A 19,318-nucleotide genomic window follows, 5' to 3' on the forward strand; every position below is an offset into this window, starting at 1 on the left:
AGGATCTAGTGACATCTAGTGGTGACGGTTCAGTGTGCAGGATCTAGTGACATCTAGTGGTGAATGTTCAGTGTGCAGGATCTAGAGACATCTAGTGGTGACGGTTCAGTGTGCAGGATCTAGAGACATCTAGTGGTGACGGTTCAGCAGTCTTTATATATCTGATTGTAAAACAGGCTAAAATATGAATAAAACAAGTTTTTTTTCTTAAGTAAAGTAAAAAGTTGCAGCGACAGTTATCGATGTCATTGAGTCATATAAAGAGATTTTTTTTTAATTACTGTAAACGAAGATCGAGATCCAGTCCAATTACCAGAGGAGCCTCGTGCCTCTGGAGCTCAGTCACACACTTCAGCGTGTCATATCTAACGGCAGCATCATCATCAGAGGAGCATTAGTGGAGCAATTTGTTGCCGGCGACCCCGTCTGTGTTGGAGATGTATGACTGGGACCCTGGATGCCTGAGCTGGGCTCAGCAAACTGTACTGCAACAAACACGCAGTGATTAGCTTCACAACGCTAATGAAGACGTCCTGTCAGAGATTACGCAGCGTGTTCGCATTAGCTGTCATCTCCAATGAACGAGCGCCTGGTTAATAACACTGTTTTATGAACCGCCTCTAATGTGAAAGTGACCTGTTTTTTATTGTATTGATTTTTTCTTTCTTCATATTTTTTTTTTTTTTACATTGATGCATGAAACTGCCCCTAAACCGATTTGTGTAATTATGCAAATCCGAGGCAGCCAATGAGGCTGTTCCCCTCCGAGACGCTTCGTGTGCAATAAAACACGACGGCGTTCGTCAGGAGGGACGGAGCCACTGTGTGACCGGCGCACGGCGTTTGTTCTTCTGTCCTCACTTCCTCCTCCACCAGCTGTTTGACACGTTCATTTGCATAGCGGGCAACATATATACACAGAAATAGAAAAAGAAAGGAAAATAAAAGTACGTATATATATAAAATCAAATCAAATGTTACATTCATTCATGTTAATATTATAATTGAATAAGTAAAACTGTTTTGACTTTGAAGTAAAAAGATTGAAATCTTTTAAGGCAACACTTTGTCTTTGTGACTCATACTTCGCCGTAACCCTGAGCACATTTACGTTTATTATCTTCAGCCTTTTTCACCTCTGTTTTTGTCATTACTGTAACGTTCGGGAGACGATGTTTTAACTTCTTTCTTCACTTTGCGTCGGATCACATCCACGTTTTCACTCCTACTTCTCAATCCGTTGTTTCGTTTTCTCTCCTCGTGGCAGATTCAGGCCATCGTATGTAAATGGATTTATTACTCTTTAACAAAAAGCACCATTATCGTCTGTTCACACGTGAAAAGAGAAGAAGAACATCACACAACGTCCCTCGCTCTCTGCTGGAGACAAACCAACATGAGTGCGGTTGTGTCGAGGCTTTCACAGGAGACGACGGTCCATTATTCATTTTTTTCTCCACCTAATTAGGTCAGGTTCATTTTGTGTGTGGCTAAAAGAACACTGGAGTGTGTTTCTGGCATGCGGCGTGGATTTCTCTGAATGTCGCCCCGGCCCGTGTCTTTGTCCTCGACTAATTTGCAGCAGCAGACGCATGAAACATCCAGAGAGACGGTGAATAGGTGGTGAAATTGCAGCCGCTGAGATGTGAAGCATTTTCCTAATTGACGGCTCCTGTGTTCGCTCCGACGACCCTTTGACACGCAAACACGCGCCCGTCGTGTTTCTGTAACTGAACACGTTCAACATTCTGTCTCTGTTTCTTTTCTCTTTCCCCCGCAGCTCGCGACGTGGGACTCGGTTCACGGCCTGAACGGCAGCCTGAAGGAGAGTCGGATAGAGAACGGGATGCAGGGCGTGACGGTCAAGGTGGTCACACTACTGGTGGGTGACAAGACGCCATAGTTCCATCTCTAACCACATCAATACACCTGGATATTAATGCACCAATGTAGCAACACAATGGATATTAGCATTCCAAAGTATTAATAACCTGAATAATAGTGTTCCAATGCGTCGATAACCTGATTGATGTTCCAAACTGTCAATGACCTGAACACCAACGTTCGTCAGTATCAGTAACCTTCCAACCCCTCGTGTCTACGTCCCGTTCTCGTGGACACGATATCTCATGAGCACTTTGAGGGATTTTCTTCAAAAACACATTTTACTCAAAAGTACACGCTAATCATGACATTTCAGACAAATGTCAAACAGGATAAACGACAACGACGTGACGTGATATTTGAAATCATCCCCTGCAGGAGGACCCGTTCGTCATGGTGGCAGAAAACATCCTGGGGCAGCCCAAGAGATACAAAGGCTTCTCCATCGACGTCCTGGACGCCCTCGCCAAGATCCTGGGCTTCAAATATGAGATCTACCAGGTGGGACTGATATGTCCATGATATGATTAAACCAGATCAAGATAAACCAGTTTTCTCGAGACGGAAGCGTCTCCGGTTCTATTGACTGAACTTCATTGATCTTTCCTCCAGGTGGGCGACAGTAAATATGGATCCCAGCTTCCCAACGGCTCGTGGAACGGCATGATCGGTGACCTCATCAGCAAGGTACAACCATCAGACTGACCAGGTCCAGACTGACTGGCGGTTGATTCTGAAAATCTGACACTGACTCTGCTCCTCTGCTTCCCCCCAGAAAGCCGACCTGGCGGTGTCGGCCATCACCATCACGCCGGAGAGGGAGAACATCGTGGACTTCAGCAAACGTTACCTGGACTACAGCGTCGGCATCCTGCTGCGGAAGCCCGAGGAGAAGATCAACATCTTCTCCCTGTTCGCGCCCTTCGACCTCGCCGTCTGGGCGTGCATCGCCGCGGCGATCCCCGTGGTGGGCGTGCTCATCTTCCTGCTCAACAGGCTGCAGGCGCTGCGCTCCTCCGCAAGTGGCCAGAATCAACCACCGGGCCAACCGGCCAACGGCGTGGGGTCGGGCACGCTGCACAGCGCCATCTGGATCGTCTACGGAGCGTTCGTGCAGCAAGGTGAGAGGAAGCTCGCTCAGTAGGACAGATACAAGGGTTTGTCCTGTCGGGTTGAAAGGTCAGTCCTCGTCCTCGTGTGAACGCCGAGTCGTAGTTCACCGGCTGCTTTTATTGAAGCTCCTCGGCAGAGACGAGCTTCACACAGTCGGGAGACAAGAGACGACGTCCAGTCGTCAGCAAAGTGTCGCGACCACGATTGTGGCCGACGAGCGGCATCATCTCCCTAAACTTCAACAACATCAACGTCATATTCCAGTTTCACCCGAACATGGCTCCTCTCATCCTTGTGTTTTCACATTTCAGGATCGTTTGTGAAGGATTTCTGATTCGATGCGTTGAATATATCTATATATATATATATATCTATATATATATATAGATATATAGATATCTATATATATATCTATATATATATATATATATATATATATATATATATATATATATATATATATATATATATATATATAGATATATATAGATATATATATATATATATATATATATATATCTAGGAGATTCTGGGTTCTGGTCCGTTACTCAGATCAACAAGTGGTCAGTGCATGGTGTCCCAACAACCTGCCCATCCCAGTCAGACTGATGTATTTAACTTTCCCTCTGTCTCTGCCTCAGTACATTTAGGACAAAGGACCAACTGTACAACCACACTCAACATCCTAAGAGTGAGAACAGAAACATGGCCTGTGTGTCAGTCTGGGTTAACCCCGCCTCCCGCCCCATGTCTGCTGGGATTGGCTCCAGTTCCACTGAGTGTTTGAGGACTAGTTCTATGTTCAGTATCTGCATCTGTCTGGATTATTACTGCGTCTGCTGTTGGTGTCTTCAGATGAATGACTCTGTGAGGAACCCAGAAGGGTTTTGGTTGGTTCTGCTCAAACTGATTAAGCTGGTTCGTCCTGCGGAGTCTCGTCACGCCGCTGGGACGCCGAGGCCGGTTTCCTGTTCAACTGGGAGTCACTGTCGACACCAACATCATCAGCTCAGAGCCACGGGAAGAAAAGAACAAAACGAAACTCTTTCAGATATTCTCACGGCTGCTCACAGCACAGGGGAGATCATCGGCCTGTGGAGGCGGATTTCAATTTGATATTTGGGGAGTTTTAGTTCAGAGCGGTTACACGAATTTACACGGCAACAGAAGAGGAGAGGAAAAAAAATAATCACAGGAGGATTTGTAGCGGAGGAAATATTTAACAGTGAAGCAGAAACAAGCCGTGAAACTTTAAAGTGCTTAACTGAATTAGAGGGAGCTTAGATTACAGCACACAGAGCTCCAGGAAATGTCACTGAAATAATGAACGTGGGCTTTTCTGTGAGTGTTTGATGATGTGTCCATGTTCTGTACTTGTGGGGACCTTCCCTGACATCATGTGTATATCAAACCACGACCCTGACCTCCTCCTCAAACCTGACTTCCCTAAAAGGCAATAAAATCAAGTCTTAAATCTCCAACAGCCTCTGAATAACAAGACCAGAAGTGTCTCCGCTTCTTAAAAATTCTCCTCACATTCCCCAAAATATTACCCACTTTCCAAACGACGTCCTCTCCTCCTTCATTTATCTTCATATGTCCTCACTTTCTTTTTTGTGTCATTGGTAACGTGGAATAAAAAGACCCTGAAGGTTGATGTGAGACTGATTTACAGGAAGTGAAATGCCGACGTAGGACAAAAGGATGTAGGTGTTTAATGAAAGTGACAGATTTACAGTCTCTGGTAGAAGAAACAAAATACAAAAATACGACGGAATCATGAGGAGGACGAAGTGACAAAGAACCAGAGACTGAATAAAGATGGACGACATGACGGCTCCAAATCATCCTGATCGCTGATCGTCTTTATATACAGTCAGTGATCGTCTTTATATACAGTCACTGATCGTCTTTATATACAGTCACTGATCGTCTTTATATACAGTCAGTGATCGTCTTTATATACAGTCAGTGATCATCTTTATATACAGTCAGTGATCGTCTTTATATACAGTCAGTGATCGTCTTTATATACAGTCAGTGATCTTTATATACAGTCAGTGATCGTCTTTATATACAGTCAGTGATCGTCTTTATATACAGTCACTGATCGTCTTTATATACAGTCAGTGATCATCTTTATATACAGTCAGTGATCGTCTTTATATACAGTCACTGATCGTCTTTATATACAGTCACTGATCGTCTTCATATACAGTCACTGATCGTCTTTATATACAGTCAGTGATCGTCTTCATATACAGTCAGTGATCATCTTTATATACAGTCAGTGATCATCTTTATATAAAGTCAGTGAACGTCTTTATATACAGTCACTGATCATCTTTATATACAGTCAGTGATCTTTATATACAGCCGCTGATCGTGTTCTCACAAAGATAGAAGTACAGGAACACACACACACACACACACACACACACACACACACAGTGTCCTGTCAGAGGCCGCCAGCTGCATCTACTATGGTCTGGCAGGTTGCCAGGGAAACCTTTTAGTCCTAACAGGTTGTCATCAGATGCAGCTGTGCAGCCTCTGGCCGTCGTCTCACCTGCTGCTGGAATCTGGTGACCTGTGACCCTGAGGTCACCACAGGTCAAATCCCCTCAGTGTGGGTTGGTTAACACGTGTGTGTGTGTGTTTGTGTGTGTGTGTGTGTGTGTGTGTGTGTGCGTGTGTGTGTGTAGGCGGGGACAGTGTGGTGGGCTCGGTGGCTCTGAGGATCGTCATGGGCAGCTGGTGGCTCTTCACGCTCATCGTGTGTTCATCGTACACCGCGAACCTGGCAGCGTATCTCACCGTGTCACGCATGGACCACGCTATATGGTAAGGCACACACACACACACACACACACACACACACACACACACACACACTGTGTCTCTCACACACACACACACACAGACACACTGTCTCTCACACACACACACACACACACACACACACACACACACACACTGTCTCTCTCTCACACACACACACACACACACACTGTGTCTCTCACACACACACACACACACACACACTGTGTCTCTCACACACACACACACACACACACACTGTGTCTCTCACACACACAGACACACACACACACACACACACACACTGTGTCTCTCACACACACACACACACACACACACTGTGTCTCTCACACACACAGACACACACACACACACACACACACACACACACACACACATCCCTCTGACATCCCTTAGTTGTGTTAACGTCATCTGTTTGTTTCTGATCACTTTTTGAATTAGTTCGTTGATGATTTAAAAAACGACCTGAGACATTGTGATTGACAGCTGAGAGTGAAATACATATCTTTAATCTTTTGCTCTTCTTATTTGAAAATGTAAATTCTGCCAGTTGTTTGTTTTGCTGAATCGTCGATGTTAACTCGTCTCCACGGGCGTCAAGTGTCAACTGAACAAACACAGTTTACTGTCCTTTCCGTTTATAAAGGGAGAAAAACACTTATTATGAGGACGAGAACATGAACGCACACATTTTACTCATGTTGAGATTTCAGATTATTTTCTGTAATGGGAAAATTGATGCAGTTGAATCAGGGAGACGTCTTCAGCAGGAGTGTTTAATACAGGAGCTCAATATAAATAAAGATTTCTGGTTCGTCACACAGATCAACAAGTGGTCAGTGCATGGTGTCCCCAAAAACCTGCCTAGTGATGTATTTCACTCATCATATCACAGACAGAAGGTCTGTCTCCATAGAAACGCTCTGTCTCAGTACATTTAGGACAAAGGGCCGAGCTTTTGACCAAACTCAACATTCTCCAACACGACGGATTTAATAACTTTACAAGACAAAAGGATGTAGAATCACGTGGCTCCGAGACATGAAGCGTTCAGACAAGAATGAAAAACATGAACAGTTAAATTGAGGCATAAAGTTTGTGTCCAGACACTTGGAGCAGCTCCTCACTCTGTGGTTTCCTCCAGGTCTTTCCAGGACTTGGCGCGGCAGATGGACGTGGACTACGGGACGGTGAGGGACTCGGCCGTCTACGACTACTTCAGGAACAAGGGCACCAACCCGCTGGAGCAGGACAGCACCTACGCCGAGCTGTGGAGGACGATCAGCAAGAGCGACGGCATGGACTACAGCGTGTCCAGCCCGTCGGAGGGCATACGCAAGGTAGGTGCTAACTGCTAACGTGCTCGGTTCACAGTCACTCCATTGGACATGAAGCAGCAGTTGTTCCACTTTGATTCATTTGATAATATATATTTCAAAAAACTTTATTCAGGAGGAGCGTGTAACTTCATTGTTCAACAATCCGCTCGTTAGTGCGGCAGCGGCGTCAGTGTGTGTGTGTGTGTGTGTGTGTGTGTGTGTAAGAGTGTGAAGTCGTGTTATTACTCTCATAGATCTCCCAAAAAGCCGATGACAAATTAGCGTCGGAGACAAATCGTCTCTGAGCGAATCCATTATTCAGCCATTTGCATGATAAACATTCATCCCCAGATTCTTTGACGTCTTCTCCCCGAGGTAACCTCGAACACACACACACACACACACACACACACACACACACACACACACACACACTCACACTCACACACTCACACACACAAACACACACACACACACACACACACACACATACATCACACACATACATCACACACACACACACACACACACACACACACACACACACACAGACATACATCACACACACACACACACACACAGACATACATCACACACACAGTTGAATACGAGTCACCAGACGAGAACGTCACAAACACTGACAGTGTTTATAGTATTTCTCTTGTTGTGTTAACAGTCTGTGTGTGTGTGAAGCAGTTACATGATACAGAGAATCAGTGAGACATGACGCAGTGATTAGACTGCAACACACACACACACACACACACACACACACACACAGATGCTCCTGCAGCAGATTTGCTGACAATGAAAATATCTTCATCCACTTAAAGTCCACCTGGTGTGATTCTCATTAATGTTTCTTCCTCCTCCTCCTCCTCTTCTTCCTCCTCCTTCCTCCTCTTCTTCCTCTTCCTCATCCTTTTCTTCTTCCTCTTCCTCCTCCTCCTCCTCTTCTTCCTCCTCCTTCCTCCTCTTCTTCCTCTTCCTCATCCTTTTCTTCCTCTTCCTCCTCCTCTTCTTCCTCCTCCTTCCTCCTCTTCTTCCTCTTCCTCCTCCTCTTCCTCATCTTCTTCTTCCTCCTCCTCTTCTTCCTCCTCCTCTTCTTCCTCCTCTTCCTCCTCTTCTTCCTCCTCCTTCCTCCTCTTCCTCCTCTTGTCCCTCCTCCTCCTCCTCTTCCTCCTCCTCCTCCTCCTCTTCTTCCTCCTTCTTCCTCCTCTTCCTCATCCTCTTCCTCCTCCACCTCCTCCTCCTCCTCTTCCTCATCCTTTTCTTCCTCTTCCTCCTCCTCCTCCTCTTCTTCCTCCTCCTTCCTCCTCTTCTTCCTCTTCCTCATCCTTTTCTTCCTCTTCCTCCTCCTTCCTCCTCTTCTTCCTCTTCCTCCTCCTCTTCCTCATCTTCTTCTTCCTCCTCCTCTTCTTCCTCCTCCTCTTCTTCCTCCTCCTTCCTCCTCCTTCTCTTCCTCCTCCTCCTCCTCCTCTTCTTCCTCCTTCTTCCTCCTCTTCCTCACCCTCTTCTTCTTCCTCCTCCTCTTCCTCCTCTTCTTCCTCTTCCTCATCCTGTTCTTCCTCCTCTTCCTCCTCTTCCTCCTCTTCCTCCTCTTCTTCCTCCTCCTTCCTCCTCCTTCCTCCTCTTCCTCCTCTTCCTCCTCTTGTCCCTCCTCCTCCTCCTCCTCTTCTTCCTCCTTCTTCCTCCTCTTCCTCATCCTCTTCCTCCTCCACCTCCTCCTCCTCCTCTTTTAAAATAAAAGAAGATTTTAGTCTAAAACCTAAAATCTTTACATTTAAGACTTTGGAACGAGATTTTTCTTTCAGATTGACGTGTGAGTGTCCAGACTCTTTGTGCTGATTCATTAATGGATGAATCTCCATCTGTATGTCGCCGCCTGTCGGCCGCTCCGATTGGCAGTCGGACTGACTAAACCTGATGGCGTCAAACGAGTCCGGCGTTTCCATAGAAACCAAACCTGGAGACATGTTGTACAGTCAGCGAGTCTGAAGACTTCACCTGCTTGTGTGTGCGTTTGTTTTTCTTCCCTCCGTCTCCGCCCGCAGGCCAAGAAGAGTCCCTACGCCTTCCTGTGGGACATGGCGGTGCTGGAGTACGCGGCGCTGACGGACGACGACTGCACCATCACCGTGTCGGGAAGCAGCGTGAGCAGCAAAGGCTACGGCATCGCCATGCAGCACGGCAGCCCGTACCGCGACCTGTTCTCCCAGAAGTGAGTGACTCATTAGTCCCCAGTTCGTTTGCTCCTTTTTGTTAAGTTGTTTCGACGTAAAAATGTCAAGTGAAATCAAAGTAAAACAAGTTTGTCTGATTTAACTGAATATTTGCGTTTTTTTTAAAGTTCTTTGGCAACTTAAAAAATGTTCTTCACTGGTGAAACAAACTAATTAAGTTGGTTCAACTTAAAGTCCATCTATTATTTATTACATATACAGTTTAACCTTCATGGGTCGGGGGTGGAGCCTGTTCCAGCTGCCGGGGTCGAGGGGCGGAGTTAACTCGGGTCAGGTCGAGGCCTGAAACTCAATTCAGCCGAGATGAGACGAGCGGCGTCGTGGAGCGAACAGGATTATTCATGGTTGTGATGTGTAAACACTAATTACTTATTGGGTTTCGAGAGGCAGAAGCTGGATTTACTCATTTCACTCGTTTATCTCCTTCAGCGTCTGAGCTGCAGATGAAATCACCGAGTGAAACCTCGACTCCTCGTCTCTTCACAAACACAAATTGATCCCAGAGCAGATTCTAAATATCCCGTAGTAAATCTCTGCGTTGTTGCATCATGAATTAACGATGTGAGGATTCGCACCAGCGCCTTAAAGCTTTGGGAAACTTTCTCAACCGTCTCGTATCGATCGGCTCCAGGAAGCAGGAAGCAGGAAGTTCACCTGTTCTCACAGGAGAGACTTCTTGTGTTTGTTGCATTTTATTTGGGGAAGTTCTGGTTCATTGGTTCATCGGGTTCGTACTTGGCGTCGTTCCACTCTTGTTTGTTGGTTGTTGATCAGATCCACAGCAGTTTGTCAGAACCTGTAACGTCTGTCGATGTGTCTCAGAGATCTTGTGGATTCATAGAGAATCAACAGGATTAAATGAATCTTCAACAGTTTTTACATCTTCGTCCGATCGAACGTGACGGATTTTGTTTGGGATCCAGAACGCTGCTGTCTGACATCGTGCGATGTGTGAACGCGACGTATTCTGGACGTTTAGTTCAACACGACGCAGAAACATGGAGACTCACACGGAGGTCGGTCCACCTCATGTGACTGTATTTAACATATATGAACAGAGTTATGGACAATATTACACACTGGAGCTTTAAGAGACTGTTTTTACTTCCTCCTGCTGTTTGTGGCAGAAGAGATGATCTGAGTTTGTTTCCTCGTCACGTGACTTGTGGCGTCCCGGCGCTGCAGCGACCGTCGGCTGCTCCGTGGGGAACATGGGACCGTTCCTCCGTCCTCCCTCTGCTCCTCACTCGTCTTTTCATGAAGCGACTCGTGTGTTTACTGAAGGGATCATTTGTGTTGGTGGACGGAGACAAACTGGTGGTTATTAATGAAGTCTGAGCACATGCAGGACCGTGGGGGGGCAGGAACAGTGTGTCCGGGTGTTAAACGGAGGGCAGAGCTATTGTTCGGCTCCTAAACCATAATTATCTGCACATTTCCAAACAGTCATTTTTAATTCCTCGTCCCACAACAGCTCTGTGGAGCTTCCACGTGATAATAATAATCCCGCAGTTCACAACCGTCACACACTTTGCTGCTGCTGGTTTGTGCTAAAGAACCAGTTTGTCCTCGGGGTGTTGGGGGGGGTGGTGTGACCTTCAGCGAGCTCCACACAGATGAACGTTGTTCGTCAGTTTGTAAAATTAGCTGAAGGAAACGCAGACGTCCACGTGTCAGGACTGAAACAATGAATTTGATTATGTGTCCTCCCCCACTTTCTTTTTTTTTCATCTTTTATATAAATTCATATCTAAAGGTCATAGGCCCCGCCCCCTCCTCCTTCTTCCCCTCTCGTTGTACAATATTAAAGCTGAAATATCTCAGATACAGACGTCATTTGGTGCCGTGGCATCAAGGCCCCGCCCTCACACACTCGCAACCAATCCTGAGTCAGAGTCAGCTGTCAATCACGACGTCTCAGCCTCATTTTTATATCATCAAATAACAAAGTGATCAGAAACATGAACAGTGAACAAACATCAGTGATAAGAACGACCTCACATTACATGGAGGGGGCGGAGCTTATGACCTGTACCGCAGCCAGACACCAGGGGGCGATCAGGAGGATTTGGCTTCATGTCACAGTTACTGTACGTGTTGAGCTGAGTGGCATCAGCCAAACTGTTCCAACCATGAAGACAAATTATTTCTCTCTCTCTCTCTCTCTCTCTCTCTCTCTCTCTCTCTCTCCTGCCGTTCGGTCAATTATTAACAAAGTGTTGATTCATATTCTGAGTTGGGAACAAAATCAATCACGCCTGAAATTATCTTCTGCTTTTGAACCTCAGAGAAATGAAAACGCTTCAGAAACTCGACGGCGATCGAAGAAAGATTATTGTTAATTGACGGTGAAATAATCCGGACGCTGTGACCACTGTCACATTGATCACGTCAGGTACATTACCCACAATGCCCCATTTCAATACCAGGGTTACCGCTGCGATGAGGCTCGGGTGAATCCACTTGTACGGAGGGTTCGTCCAGGTGCATTGTGGGTGTTTCTGTACCAGACAGACGGAGCTGGTCGTCGCTGATCCTCGCTCACGTCTCCAGAGGATGTAATGAAGCGTCTCCGCTGCTCAACGCGACAAAACACTTCGCCGCTAACGAGAGTCACATTTCTGCTGTTTGTCTGGTTTTGTGGCCACGCCCACTTTGTACGACTATTGGGAATCCTTATGATAATAATTATTGGGAAAACGCTGAATGTAAGATCACGTGTAAGTGATTATGACCAAGCAAAGTTTCTCTGTGACCGACCTCTTCACCTCCTCCTCTTCCTCCTCTTCCTCCTCTTCCTCCTGCTGCAGGATCCTTGAGCTGCAGGAGAAGGGCGACCTGGACATCATGAAGCAGAAGTGGTGGCCTCGCACCGGCCGCTGCGACCTCAACAGCCACGCCGGCGCCGGCGCCGACGGCCGCTCCCTCAAGCTGCACAGCTTCGCCGGCGTCTTCTGCATCCTGGCCGCCGGCCTGCTGCTCGCCTGCCTGGTGGCCGGCCTGGAGGCCTGGTGGAGCAGCAACCGCTGCCGCCAGGAGCAGCCCAAAGAGGTGACCGAGCACAGGGCCCGGCGGACGGGCCAGTGGGGGGAGGACACTGCCACACTCTACTTTAAGGATCCCGCCGCAGACGCGAGCCCCGACTTAGTGGAGCTCCAGTACACCCAGCTGTAGAGGAGGGGGGCGGGGCAGGACAGGCCACTGATTGAAATCAAATTTGGTCTCTTATTATTATTATTATTATTATTATTATTATTATCCCCTCCATTATTTTTCTTTCATCCGTCCATCGCCTCCCACCCACCTCGTCCTCAACTGACAGAGCTCATGTGTTTTTTGTACATAACCTCTGACACCACACACTGTTACAGCAGCACCACCTTTTACTAACACGCCCACCGAGTCGCTCGGCGATGAGGCCGAAGCGTAACCGCGGGCGTCAACCGTCTAACCCCTCGGCGGCGCCGCAAAAACATTCAAGTGCCTGCGATTGAATTATTGTTGTAAACTAATTTTCTACAGTGAAGCTTTGTGGTAATTTTCCTGCACCCGAGGGTTTTTTCGGGAGTGGAGATGAGATGAGACCACACACACACACACACACACACACACACACACACATGCACGCACATTCTTAACACTTTTACACATCTTCTGTTTCAGTGTGAAATCTCATACGAGACAACACGAGACATGAAAAATCATTTGTCAGACGGAGAAGTTGAAAGTATAAAGTGACTTCATCTCAGGTTCAGTCTCTTATTAAAGTTCCGGCTTCCTGTGGATTTAAAAGAGGAAACACATAATTAATCATTCATGCATCTGATCAATATTAATGAGCATCTGACGACACTGATGATAAGTAGAAAACATTATTAACTGATGTCGTGTCGTGTCCCAGCAACAGACCACAGTTTAATCAGAACGGGGTTTTAGTTGAGTTCATGAAAATTTTATATTCTGTTATTCTACAAATGGTCTTACAAATTAATTAGACGAGTGATTTTTTACAAACGTGTCATTATATATCTGCCATTCGCGTGAGAGAAAGCCAGTAAGAGTTGGTTTACAGTGGCTCACTGAACCCCCTGGAGGCCGCAGACAGAAATGCATGTGGAGATATTATCTATATAATAATAATAATGATAATAATAAATTTCATTTATGTTTTATATAATAACACCAGTGTTTCTTCCCATTATTTATCTGTCAGACTGTGACAGACATCATTTTCAACAGACGTCAATTATCAACAGTCACCATATTTTTGCATGTTTTTAAAAAGAAGTGTGAATTTTTTCAAGTTGAACAGATTTGCTGTAGAATTTGTCACATTTTCGTTAAACGTATATCAAAGATAATGACCATGTGGACTCTTTAAATCCTAATTTTTTAGAATTTTTTTACAACTGTAGGAAGTGGAGACGTGTCATCAATCTTTATATACAGTCTCTGATCGTCTTTATATACAGTCAGTGATCATCTTCATATACAGTCAGTGATCGTCTGTATATACAGTCAGTGATCGTCTTATATACAGTCAATGATCGTCTTTATATACAGTCAGTGATCGTCTTCATATACAGTCAATGATCGTCTTTATATACAGTCTCTGATCGTCTTAATATACAGTCAGTGATCATCTTCATATACAGTCAGTGATCGTCTTTATATGCACTCGCTGATCGTCTTTGTATACAGTCAGTGATCGTCTTTATATACAGTCTCTGATCGTCTTTATATACAGTCAGTGATCGTCTTTATATACTGTCAGTGATCGTCTTTATATACAGTCAGTGATCGTCTTTATATACAGTCAGTGATCGTCTTTATATACAGTCATTGATCATCTTTATATACAGTCATTGATCGTCTTCGTATACAGTCATTGATCGTCTTTATATACAGTCGCTGATCGTCTTTATATACAGTCGCTGATCGTCTTTATATACAGTCAGTGATCGTCTTTATATACAGTCAGTGATCGTCTTTATATACAGTCGCTGATCGTCTTTATATACAGTCAGTGATCGTCTTTATATACAGTCAGTGATCGTCTTTATATACAGTCGCTGATCGTCTTTATATACAGTCATTGATCATCTTTATATACAGTCTCTGATCGTCTTAATATACAGTCAGTGATCATCTTTATATACAGTCGATTCACAGGTTTCATAGTCAAACTTTAATAAAACTCAGTCGAGACAATTCGATCAATTATTAACATTATGCATTTTCATCATTTAATATCATTTAATATTCTGTTTATACAAAGAATCCACAGTGCAGAACTCCGAGTCTGGAGCTGGGACACAGTCATGAAAACACATAAACATGAACTGACTTTATACACGACAGCATCAAACCCCCGACAGACGCAGGGTTCAGCTCATGACATATGACGGGGGGGAACAGACGGACGTGGATCCATAAACTACAGTGTGACAGTGACGTGTTTCACAGTGTCCATAACTCCTGCTGCTGTCACTGTGTCACTACGTCTTATTGCAGATTATATGTCAATGTGGACGCCGCCGTGTTCTCTGTCTGCTTCTGTCCTTCTGATTTCTACGTTTACACTTGACTGTCTATGATCTCGTCGTGCAGGTCACTAAGGATTACAGACTGGCAAGGGTTTCTGGTCCATTGACCTATAATGACATAACTTCATCGGAGGGGAGGAGGGACATTTGGACAGACAGAGAGAGAGGCTGGGAGGAAGCAGAAGCTATTGATACAGGTCAGATAGACCTCCTATATCTAATTATCAAAAATAATACAAAACAAGATCGTATTAAAGAGACGTCGTCATAACTGTGCCTTTCGCCACCAGGGTCCTTCTGTTTTGTACAAGGTTGATTTCTAAATAGTTGAATAGAGCAGAAACTTCATGCTGGTTTTTTTTTCTGTGTTAAATAAATCTCTACAGATAAATATCATACATTTATTGTATATAATGTACTTTGATAGTCACACCACCCCTGTCATCGATTCATTTTTTCCCGATTACAACTATAAAACATCTCATAGTTTTTCTCAGTTACAAAGTTTACATGTTAAATTTTCTCGCTCGGAATCAGCCTCGGCCAATAAAAACGCTTATCCCCAATTTCCTTATCAGAAAACTGGAACAGGAAATTATTTCCAGAACCAAACGTATTCCAGCTCTGAACAAAAAAAAAGCACAACAGTTTGATGTTCATTGCATTTGATCGAATTTGAGTTTTTTACTCTTTGCAGATGACACGATATTAACAGTTGAAGTCGGCGTTCGGCCGTCGCACCTTTAGTCGTCATTAGAAATGCTCCCAGTCTTTACTCCACCTGTTCATCAACTGTTCCTCTCTAACTGTGTGAACACGTCACAAGAACAAACATATTAAATTAAAAAGATTAATACATAAAATAAAAAAATTATGATATAAAGAAAATGGAAAACTTGTCTTCAAGAACATGATCCTGAAGATTTCAGTCCTGGTTGATTTGGCGACACCTGTGATTACTGGTAATAACAGTAGGTGCAGTATTAATACTGCAGAGTTCACGCATACTGTACATCGATCACCAGGGGGCAGCAAACACCTGTTTAGCAGCTTCTAAGCCAAAAATATGACAAAAGAAAAACTTATGTAAATAAATCTAGATTATTCATCATCATCATCATCATCATTTTTTTACTGATCTTTTTAAAAACAGAACAAAAATTAAAAATCTTTTTTAAATACATTTTTCAGCAGCAATATTTGTCGGGTCTTAACTCTGACAAATCACATTCACTTCCTGTGGCTCCTTCACAATAAAAAACCTTATATTTTCACAGTTAAACAAAATTCATTATTTAATTAGATGTGAACTAATACAAACGTCCGCTGACACAGAGTTCAGAGAAGGAAAAACAAACAGTGAGGCTGATATCAAAAAATGTAAATATGCGAAGGTGTTGATTCCTGTCCATCGATTCCACCAGCGACGATGACAATGGAGATCGTTATGGAAAAACAAAACGCTGTAGAAGTAATGGTGTGGGGGGGTTACATGACTATATAACACTGCAACATAAGTGAATATATATCTATATATATATGTGTGTGGTATTAATATATAAATGTGTCTAAATGTGCATCGTTCTGAATCTGTTACTGTGACTAATATCACTGTGACGTGAACTTGATGCTGGAGCCGCGTTCGCAAACGACAACTGAAGCTCGTGTGTTTGTTGTAAAGTGTCGAATGAAAACACGTCGGCAGAGAATCTGGATTCACGACACGCTTGATATTTGATTTCCGGCCCCTCGTCCCTCGCCCCCGTCCCGGATCTGTTCTGAAACACTCGAGTGTCTGTCGGCACCTCGCGAGTTTTCATGGGCGACTGCAGCCGATAGGGAACCGACTCTCCGGTTCCGAGGGCAGCGAGGACACAAATCCCGAGAGAGGAAAGAGAAACAATCAGTGGATCCAGAGATTCTTATTCTTTTTACTTAAAGCTACAGTGTGTAATATTTAGAAGAACTTACCGATGTTTCTCCGTCAACTCTGAATGAGTTCAATATAGTCACATGAGGTGGAGCGACCTCCGTGTGAGTCTCATGTTTCTACGTCCAGAACACGTCGCGTTCATTTGAATTTTCTGACGCTGACGGAAACAGGAACTGGAATCAGCGGTGCGCCACCATCAAGTGTCCCCTGTCAGTCGCTCAGTCTGTTGCGGTTTGCGACTTTTCCACTAGATGCCGCCAGAAAATTACAAAGATTACACACTGAGGCTTTAACATTTAAATGTGAAGGCAGAAAACATCAGAGATCCCAAAAAACATACGAAATAAAAAAGTGCTTTACAACAAACCGCTCTCCGTCAGTCCGGCTCCAGGATCTTTTCTCACCGGACATCGAACCTTTAATTCTCACTGTGGCCAAGTTTGATTTCAAGGTGACGTAGCCAATTGGTTTTCTGTGGCCTCAGTTCGCACTGGGCTCCTCCAATCAGACGACAGGCAGAAAAGAGGGCGTGTCCGTCCGTTCACACGGGCCTGCCGGCCTGAACCCGTCTGAGAAACCGGCCCGTCGCCAATCTCAGCCTCTGTGTCCCTCCCCCTCCTCTCCCCCCCTCTCTCCTCTGTCCACCCCCCCCCACTCCTCCTCTTGTAGGACAAGGAGGTGAACCTGGAACAGGTGCATCGTCGTATGAACAGTCTTTTGGACGAGGACTTGGCCCACAAGCAGATCCCCGGCCCCTCTATCGAGATCTCTGCGCTGGACATCGGCAGCATGCAGCCCAGCCAGCTGGCGCCGGGGGGGCCGGAGTCCGTGCGGGACTACCCGCCCTCGGGCCTCGCTGTGACCACGTTCCTCCCCGGGGAGGGGGGGGGGGCGCCGCCTCCTCCTCATCATCCCCACCCTCACCGTGGGGGGACCCTCGGCAGGACGCTACCCCTGTCCCAGGGCCCTGGCAGCACCACGTTGCCCCCGCACCACCCGCTCAGCAGCAGCAGCCTCAGCGGCACCATGCAGTGCAAACACAGGGCCCCCAACGGGGGGCTGTTCCGACAGAGCCCTGGCAAGACGCCCATGCCAATGTCCTACCAGGGAGTCTCCGCAGGACCCATACCCGAAGCCATTGAGGCCACACACAGCACATCCATATAGTGCTGGTGGGGGGGGGGGGGGGGGGGGTCGCTCTCTGGACTCTGGATGTTCTGATGGAAAATGATTATAAAAGAAAAAACACATCACGTACAAAGTAACAAGATTTTGTATCTCACTGTTCAGACAAGTCGACGTTATAGAAACAAAGAGGGGGGGGGGGGGGCGGAGTCTCCTGTACATTTGTGTAAATACCAAGAGAACGAAGTGAGGTCAAAGTGTATTTTGAATATTCTCAATTTTTGAAGTTGAGTTATAAAAAAAACAGAGAAAACGAGATAAAAATCAAACCAACGTATATAAACCTTGACGACCACGTTCTGACTGTTCGAATGACTTTGTACATTTTGTTCTATATGAAACAACGAGGCGATTAAATCCATCCTGATTGTTTGTTTTTTTCTAAAGTGCCAAAATGAAAACGATGTCTCTCCACAACTCATCGATGCAAACGACTTACCCATGATGCACCGCTGCAGGGGACATGTTAGTGTGGGACACCTGCTGTTTTGCACCTCTGTACCAATCCTCTATATATATATATATATATATATATATATATATATATATATATATATATATATATATATATATATATATATATATTGTGTTGAATATATAATATGAGTTTGAGGGGGTTTATATCTGGTTCCTATTTTACAGACGAGTGGTTTGTTTTTATAGTAACTTTTTATTTAAGAGAAGACGAGAGGATGTTGGCCTGAGTTCACAGCTGCTGCTGATCAATCACCACTTTCATTCTTCTTCTCATTCAGAAACTTTCTGTATTAAAACCCGACGACCAAACCAACGAGTCTGGTTACGACGTCGATGTTCTGCCTTTTGTCCGTGTTTCTCTTGAAGCCGGACTTCTGGAGGTTCTGAACCGACGCTCGTGTTTTTGTTACGTTGTTTTCATTTTGATCCGGTTAGTTCTGGTTTCCTGTTGCCATTTTTACGTGGCAAAGCTCCGTCCTGTTGTCATCACCTACGTGGACAGATTATATGGGGTTAAGTCAACACCCCGGTTTCTGTGAAGCCATGTAAACACCTGACGGGGCCGTAGGTTGTATCTGCCCCTCCAGATATAACCTACATCAACAACACGAAGCTTCACGTTTAAACCGTTACTGAGGCGTAGAGGACGTACGAGACGAATGGCGCTGAACAGTCGTCCATGTTGTCCCCGGCTACTGCTGTTTCTTCTTCTACTGCAGCTCGCTGCCTCGACTTCCTGTCATTGGTCCCAGAGTCCGAACCGTCCAACAAGAAGTT

The 19,318-nt window shown here is 45.2% G+C and overlaps 1 protein-coding gene across 2 annotated transcripts in view; it reads left to right on the plus strand.

Moving 5' to 3' along the window:
- grid1b (glutamate receptor, ionotropic, delta 1b) overlaps positions 1 to 18,564 on the plus strand; it is a 250,922-nt gene extending 232,358 nt beyond the window's left edge. The window contains exons 9-18 of one of the 2 annotated variants that reach the window (XM_047327825.1): positions 1,781 to 1,882; positions 2,263 to 2,385; positions 2,497 to 2,571; positions 2,660 to 3,005; positions 5,703 to 5,841; positions 6,983 to 7,178; positions 9,212 to 9,378; positions 12,211 to 12,451; positions 15,011 to 15,143; positions 17,549 to 18,031. In XM_047327825.1, coding sequence (XP_047183781.1) covers positions 1,781 to 1,882; positions 2,263 to 2,385; positions 2,497 to 2,571; positions 2,660 to 3,005; positions 5,703 to 5,841; positions 6,983 to 7,178; positions 9,212 to 9,378; positions 12,211 to 12,451; positions 15,011 to 15,143; positions 17,549 to 18,021 — 1,995 coding nt within the window. In that variant the 3' untranslated portion in view covers positions 18,022 to 18,031. Of the gene's footprint in view, positions 1 to 1,780; positions 1,883 to 2,262; positions 2,386 to 2,496; positions 2,572 to 2,659; positions 3,006 to 5,702; positions 5,842 to 6,982; positions 7,179 to 9,211; positions 9,379 to 12,210; positions 12,452 to 15,010; positions 15,144 to 17,548 lie in introns of both variants that reach the window. The other variant, XM_035612110.2, reaches the window with a different exon arrangement.
- Positions 18,565 to 19,318: the final 754 nt, after the last annotated feature.

Source organism: Scophthalmus maximus, chromosome 16 (genome assembly GCF_022379125.1).
Source record: "Scophthalmus maximus strain ysfricsl-2021 chromosome 16, ASM2237912v1, whole genome shotgun sequence".
In the NCBI taxonomy this organism is placed as follows: Eukaryota; Metazoa; Chordata; class Actinopteri; order Pleuronectiformes; family Scophthalmidae; genus Scophthalmus; species Scophthalmus maximus.